The 8,095-nt window shown below is 39.6% G+C and overlaps 1 protein-coding gene across 1 annotated transcript; it reads left to right on the top strand.

Annotated features, from left to right (window-relative positions):
- Positions 1-5,955, top strand: LOC108437546 (tripartite motif-containing protein 16-like). The gene is made up of 6 exons (XM_037537762.1): positions 1-706; positions 1,035-1,130; positions 1,340-1,573; positions 1,981-2,140; positions 2,642-2,701; positions 3,555-5,955. Exons 1-6 carry the CDS (start codon positions 116-118, stop codon positions 4,088-4,090), a joined length of 1,677 nt encoding a protein of 558 aa, XP_037393659.1. The 5' UTR covers positions 1-115; the 3' UTR covers positions 4,091-5,955.
- The last annotated feature ends 2,140 nt before the right edge of the window (positions 5,956-8,095 follow it).

Below are 8,095 nucleotides of genomic sequence, written 5' to 3'. Positions count from 1 at the left end.
ATACTCAAACAAAACCTTCCACATGTAGCCCCTCCCACTCTGCTGCTCCTTCATTTCAGAGGAAGCGAAACTGATCTCAGAGAGCTGCTCTGCCTCAGACTGTGAGTGCAGGAAAATGGCAGAGGCCAGTATTTCAGTAGGTCAGGACCAGTTCAGCTGTCCAGTCTGTCTGCTTCTGCTGAAGGATCCAGTGACGACGCCCTGTGGACACAGTTACTGTAAAGTTTGTATTAATGGCTACTGGGATTGGGAGGACCAGAGGGGGGTCTACAGCTGCCCCCAGTGCAGAGAGACCTTCACTCCAAGGCCTGTTCTACGCAGAAACAACATGCTGGCTGAAGTGGTGGAGAAACTGAAGAAGACAGAAATCCAAGCTGCTTCTCCTGCTCTCTCTTACGCTGGACCTGGAGATGTGGAGTGTGATTCCTGCACTGGGAGAAAACGCAAAGCTATCAATTCCTGTTTGGTGTGTCTGGCTTCTTACTGTGAAGCTCATCTTAAACCTCACTATCAGTCTCCTGCCTTTAAGAAGCACAAGCTGGTCGAAGCCTCCAAACAGCTACAAGAGAAGATCTGCTCTCAGCATGATGAAGTGATGAAGATCTACTGTCGTACTGACCACAGCTGCATCTGCTATTTGTGTACGATGCACGAACACAAAGGCCACAATACAGTAGCAGCTGTAGCAGAAAGAAAAGAGAAACAGGTGAGAAGAAAGTTTTTAGAATCAATTCATGTGTTTATATTTTTAAACTAGAATCTGTTACATATTTAATTACTGAATTAGACACTGGATCCGTTTATAGGATAATGATATTAAAAGTGTGTTGTGTTGTTTAGAGACGTGTTAAATAAACCAGACGTTTCTTACTGTTCCTGCAACACAAGTCAAACCTTCTAGCAAACCTCTGACCAGCCAACGCCCGTCTTCCAGCATATTTACAGCTTTATTGAGCTCACATGTAGAACTAGAGTGAACTTTAACTCTTCAGCTGCTGTTCATATAAATCAGAATACAAATTCTTTCTCCTCAGAATGAGCTAATGGAGGTTCAGAGGAGATCTCAGCAGAGACTCCAGGAGAAAGAGAAGAAGCTGCAGGAGGTGAAACAGGCTGTGAAGACTCTTAAGGTGAGTAGTGAGCAGAGATCTGCTGGAGCAGCTGATTCACAGCTCAGTCAGACTCTCCTCCAGTCAGACAGTGAGGAGTCCAGTGTTGGACACTTAGAGATCCTACACAGCCACAATGTGGACAGTGAGTCGTCTAGAGTCCCAGTGAGAGAGTGAATGATAGCTGGTGTGTAAATGGAGCTCCATCTTGTGTGTGTGTGTTGTAACAGAGCTCTGCACAGGCAGCAGTGGAGGACAGCGAGAGGATCTTTACTGAGCTGATCCGCTCCACTGAGAAAAAGCGCTCTGAGGTAACAGAGCTGATCAGAGCTCAGGAGGAGGCTGAACTGAGTAGAGCTGAAGAACTCCTGGAGCAACTGGAGCAGGAGATTGCTGATCTAAAGAGGAGAGACACTGAGCTGGAGCAGCTTTCACACACAGAGGATCACGTCCAGTTCCTCCAGGTAACCATCTGTCATAAACAGTCATCTGCAAAAGTTGTGTGCCTCTTGTCAAATGAACTGTTTTGTTGTTCTAAGTGAAAGTAATTTAACACGTCCTCTCAGAGACCAACCATCAGTACATTTTAATGCACAGCTTCTCTTATTTGAGTACTTTAAAGAGATGTTTTCCCTCCAAATGTTGAACTTATTAAGCAGAAAAAGTGCATTGGAGTTTGGAGATAAACGCTACCAGTAAGGACGTATTACTTTATTTGCAAATGGAGAACCAACAAAGCGTAATTTGACCAGGAGTGCCTAAACTTTTGAATAAAACTGTATCTGTGTGAAATCACTGATCTTTCTTTGGTCTAAAATCTTCCATCATTTTTGTTCACCTTTATTTATGTTTTACACTTTGGTTTCTGTAGAGCTTCCAGTCCCTCTGTGTCTCTTCTGGATCTGAGGACTCCTCCAGCATCACTGTCCATCAACATCTCTCATTTGATGGAGTGAGGAAATCTCTCTCTGATCTGAAGGAGAGACTAGAGGAATTCTGCAAGAAGGAATTCAGTAAAATCTCTCCACAAGGTAAGAGGAGCTTCCAGCTGTGAAACAGAATGATGAACATCTTTACTTGATTAGTGATAGTTTAGTAAAACTCCTTAGATTATTAGCAACAAATATTTTTTTCACAATATTTTTTGAGCTATACAGTAAAGATTTAGCTGCACGTTTTAGCTCCAAAAGCTAAAAATAATTTTTTTTTGAGTTTCTATATTTTTCAGATTAACTAAAGTCAATGGTTCTCAGTCCAGTCCATTGAGTCTAGACTGTCCATTTTTTGGTCCAAGTCAACTCACCTAATGGCTTCTCTAGCGTGTTTGGAACTGGAATACAGTAAAAATGTGGAATGTTTGGGAGCCCTGAGGACTGGATTGAGAACCACTGGCATAAAAGACAAACAGATATTGAATTTTCTCTCTACTCAAATGATCTAACTTTAATTATGTGAGCTGTGCTGTGAATCTTTTCAGTATTTCAGTCTCCTTCATTCAGTCTGTTGAACAGTGTGTTTGTGTGTCTCCACAGTTTCAGCAGTTCACATGATTTTACCCTCAGAGCCAAAAGCCAGACAAGATTTTCTACAGTGTATGTACACAATACACACATACACACACACACACGCGCGCACACACGCGCACACACATACCTGCACACACACACACACACACACATACTCACACACACACACACGTGTACTCACACACCCACACCTACACATACACACATACAGACACACACACACTCACACAAATACACTCATACACACGCACACACACCCACACCAACACATACACACATATAGACACACACACTCACACAAATACACTCATACAAATACACTCATACACACGCATACACACACACATGCACAAACACATAGACACAAACACACACACTCACCTACACATACATACAGACACACACACACACACTCAAACACACTCTCACATATACACCCACACACGCGTACTCACACACCCACACCTACACACATACAGACACACACAGACACACTCACACAAATACACTCATACACACGCATACACACACACATGCACGAACACATAGACACAAATACACACACTCACCTACACATACACACATACAGACACACGCACACACACACACACACAAATTCACACAAACACACGCGTACTCACACACACACACACAATTTTTGCTTTTAACTCTTCTCGTCTCTTTAAACATCTCAATGTTCTGAACGCTGTTTACCTCTAAAACAGAATCAGCTTTAATCAACATGTTGGTGAATCAATGTCTTCTGTTACATATAAATAATATTCATGCTCATTAGACAGTGACTAATAAATGAAGTATAAACAATAACAGTAGAAGGAAGGAAACTGACCAGTAGACTTATTTAAATATGTACATTCTGTGAGTAAAAGAACTGATGTTTTCTTTCTTTTATTTTTAGATTTCTGTCGTCTGACTCTGGATCCCAAGACGGTAAATTACTACCTCAGTCTGTCTGAGAAGAACAGAGTGGTGACCTGCAGGAATAAAGTCCAGAATTACTCTGATCGTCCAGAGAGATTTGACAGCTGGTGGCAGGTGTTGAGTAAGAACAGTGTGAGTGGACGCTGTTACTGGGAGGTTGAGTGGAGCTGTATTAAAGGATGTGTGTTCATCTCAGTCTCATATAAAGGGATCAGCAGGAAAGGAGAGAGCAATGAGAGCAAGTTTGGACACAACGGTCAGTCCTGGAGTTTGTGTTGTTCTCCTTCCTCTCTCTCTTTCTATCACAACAACATTCAGACTAAGATCTCAGCCTCATCCTCCTCCAGAATAGGAGTGTATGTGGATCACAGTGCAGGAACTCTGTCCTTCTACAGCGTCTCCGACACACTGACCCTCCTACACACAGTCCACACCACATTCACTCAGCCGCTCTATGCTGGATTTGATTTTGAAAATTTTGGATCAGCTGTGAGGTTATGTGATCCAAACTAATGTGACTAGTTTGCTTCAGTGAGTAATAAATGTATTATTTAAAAGGAGAGAGGTTAAAAGTAGCTGTATTCACAGAATTCCTGTTAAATTAATGTAAAACTGCTTTTTAAAAAGTTTTCTTAGAAAACTTCCAAGTATATATCTTCCATAAAAGATACTTTTTCCACAATAAATAAATTTGTATTCGGATGAAAAGAATTAATTTAATGAAAGGAATCTGACAAAATATCTCTAAATGACAATGAAATGATAAAAGGCCAATCATCCTTATCTACAGTAACCATAACAAAAAACTTAAATCAAGAAATATTTAATCAAAGGTGCAATTATATAAACACATCATCAGAAGAGAATCGAGGTCAGAATTTAAAATAAAACAGAAACTTTGACCAGTCTGGACAGCTGCAGTGGGTGCAATCCTGTTTTTTAGGGGCAGGTTTGTGTTGTGTTTATACGGGAAGGTTAGGTAGTTAAAATTTCCACATTTTTGGCACCCTTGACAAAGAAGTGCAAGAAAGATCATGAAAAAGTGTTCATATAAAAATGAGGTGAAAATATTAAATCCAATTCATGAAACAATTAAATCCCTTTTGATGCTTTTTTAGTTTTATTAGCACTAAAAGTTCTTATGAACAAAATGAAACAAACATTTTGCCATTTAGATTTCACTTTTTAAGAGGACACTAAATGTGAAATGGGACAGCAGCATGCTGACCTTCATAAATCACACAATGCCTGGATAAATGTGTGAGAAAATGCCCAAAGCCACAGTTTGGGCCATAATTAAGATGTTAAAACAACCAGAGCCGTAGTGAACCTGCAAGAGTTTTTCACAGCTGGAGATTTAGAAAAGATAGTAGTATCTGAGAGTCACCAAGTCTCCAAAACTACAATTAGACACCACCAAACTTCACACAAACTATTTGAAAGTACACAGGAGAAAGCCTTGAGCAGTGAAAGAGAAGAAAGCGTGAGCTAAAAAGGAGAGTCCAGAAGAGACGACAGAGGATCTGGAGAGAGTCTGTATGGAGGAGTGGTCTCAGATTCAGTGCTCTGTTTATCTCATGGGGCGTCAGAGGAGAAGACTCATTCCTTGCTGTTATTTTGGCTGAGGGAGCCCAAGGAACTGTATGTTTTTGTTTTCTTACATGAATTTACTGCAGTTTAATGTTTGAATTCTCTCATATTTTCAGTGCCAGACTGAGCTGATTAACCGCAAAGCCGTTTACGTCATAACCTTCTTCCTCATGTTTACCGATTGTGCCAATAATTATGGAGTGGACAGTATATTCCATTTTTTTTTCTCTTTTTTTAAGGTTATTTTGAGTTTTTGAGGGGACTTTTTATTTAAGTGGACACACAAACCTTGTTGGCTGGTGTTTGTTTTCTATTTGGTCTGGCTTTTTTGAGACAGTGAGGTTGAGGTGCAGTGAAAATCGATGGAACCTGTTTTGTGTCTTTGGTTAAGATTTAGAGGAGCTGGATTTGGGACCAATCTTATTGTTACAGTTTGGGTTAGATTTAGGATTTGATTCTGTTCACTTATGTTAACCTTAAGCCCAGCGCTTGGTTCTCATGGGTTGAGTGGCGAGAGTTCTTTTAGCATCTGACCGCTATATGTATTCGTGAATTTCATTATTATTTGCTTTTAAAAATAGATTTTCATAACCAGTAAACATGTTTTTCTCAGATTTTTAAATGAATTTTACTCCACAGCTTCCACTTTTAATGTAAAATGTTACCAGTCTACATTTCTACAATTATATTTCTACAAGATGACTGATCTGCTTTCATCTGAATGTACATGATTTCCAGAATAAAGACTTGTTCATGTATCTTGAGTAAAGCTTGACCATACAGACATACAAGCTCCCTCCCAGAGAGTTATTACATGAAATGGTTATGAATAAGCTGAGGTGTGAGAAACTGTGTTAAGACAGTTTTGAGAAGGTTTTGGCCTAAAAAGTATTATTTTAAAATCCATTCATGGTGGAGAGGTACGGCAAGGTGTGCTGAGGCTAAATGGGCCCCAAAGAAAATGGACTTTTCTCCAGATAAAACACTGTTTTCTCACTATCAACACTACATATAAAGCGTGTAGGTGCCCTGGTTGTTTTTATAGTAAATAAACATCACTTTATTTGTATTGTAGATATCATGACCCCTGGTTTCTGTCACCACCACTGTAAAGAAACGTGAGCCAGTAAGTTTCTCTGCAGTCAATCACATCAGTATGTATTAACATCTCAACCACTGAATTATGCATGAATTTTGAAAAGTGGGTGGAACTGCCCTTGAACGATGTTGATAGAAGAAGGTTGTAGGTCTTTCTCTGTTTTTGCCATCATGGCTTCTGAGGCAAATGTAAAAAAAAATAAAAAGAAACCTGACTTCATAGCTCAACTGAAATAATGTATTATTAATATATCGATAGACAAAGAGGGCAGAAATGGTCATTTGTCCAACTGGACGTCCTGCTTTATCTTCCTCCTTTGCACTTTTAGCAGTTAGTGAATTTTACACACAGACTGTGGGTAAAGCTTGGCTGAAAAAATGTTAACAAGGATTCTTTAAAAGAAAACAAATAAACAAACTATATGGTGACCTAAAAAACAAAATAAATCAAGCAACATTCATCATCATCAGATGAGAACTAAGGTCAACATTTTGAATAACGTAGAAATCTCTGACTAGGCTGGGTAGATGTAGGTGGTGCAATCCTTTTTTAGGGGCAGGTTTGTGTTTGTTTACATGAGGGAGTTACTGTGTCCTTATTGTTGTCAGGTTTGGCAAAGATGAGTAAAAAAGGTCAAAATTGTTCATGTAGAAATAAATGTATTAATATTAGAAGACAAAATCCCTTATGACGTTTTTTACAGCTATTGGCATTCCTCGAAATTCTTATGAACAAAATAGAACTGAAGCGCGTTCCCATTCATAATTCATATTTCAAGCCTACCAGAGGATTCAGGTAAGCCGTCATACATTACTTCCTGTTTCACTGGGGTATAAATATAAGGTGACACACAGGCCAAATTTCTGTAATCGTGGGGAAGATGTGGTGGTTAGAGGGGCCAATTTTTTCAGAGTTGGAGATTTGCAGACGATAGTAGGATTTTAACATTCCCAAGTGTCTAAAACTACAATTGGACACCGCCAAAAATCACACAAAGTATCTGGACGGTGTTACAGAATAAAGCTTTTTGAAAAGCTGTGTGGCGGAGCTGAAGAGGAGTCCAACAAAGAAGGCCTAGGACCCTGGAGGATCTGGAGAGAGTGCAAATTGAGGAGTGGTCTCAGTTTGGGGCGTCACGGGGAACAGATTCACTGCTGTATGCTGGCATGAAAATGAGAAATGAAAAAAAAACTGATGGATTTTTGTCTTTTTTTAACAATTCAACAATTTTTTAACAATTCAATTTAGCAATTCTCTCATATATGATATGCTAGATTGAGCTAATTAACCAAAAAGACATTTTTTTCACAAACCTGGTGCCCATGTTTATTAATTGTACTAATAATTGTGGAGTGGACATATATTTTTGGCGGCAGGGGTGGGGGGGGGGGGGGGTGCATTCTTTCTTTTATTTAATTTTTTTGTAGGTTATTTTGAGTTCCTGCTGAGCCTTTTTTGATGTGTGTGTTTGGTGTTGGGTGCTGCTTAAGAGCCAGAAATACTCTGGATCTGACCACTGTATGTGTTTGTGAATTCCACTTTTAATTGTCTAAATAAATACGTTTTTCATAAACAATAAACATTTGACTTTAAGATTGGTTAAAACATGTAAAAAGAGCTTTTTTATAGTTAGAAGAACATACTGTGGCACTTGCCACTTGGTTGTGTTGGCACAAGGGGCTGTAGAGGTGTGGTATGCAGAACTACTTTTTCAGTTCAGTAGAGGAAGTTTACCTCTTGCTCTCGGTCCTTCAGTCTCCTCCCCTTCTCTCTCTCTCTCTCTCTCTTTATCTCCACCTCCTTCTCCAGTCCAAACACAGAACCAGGAA

Source organism: Pygocentrus nattereri, chromosome 4 (genome assembly GCF_015220715.1).
Source record: "Pygocentrus nattereri isolate fPygNat1 chromosome 4, fPygNat1.pri, whole genome shotgun sequence".
Taxonomy (NCBI): Eukaryota; Metazoa; Chordata; class Actinopteri; order Characiformes; family Serrasalmidae; genus Pygocentrus; species Pygocentrus nattereri.
Note: the sequence above shows the minus strand (reverse complement) of the source record. Positions and strands in the feature narration are given on the sequence as shown.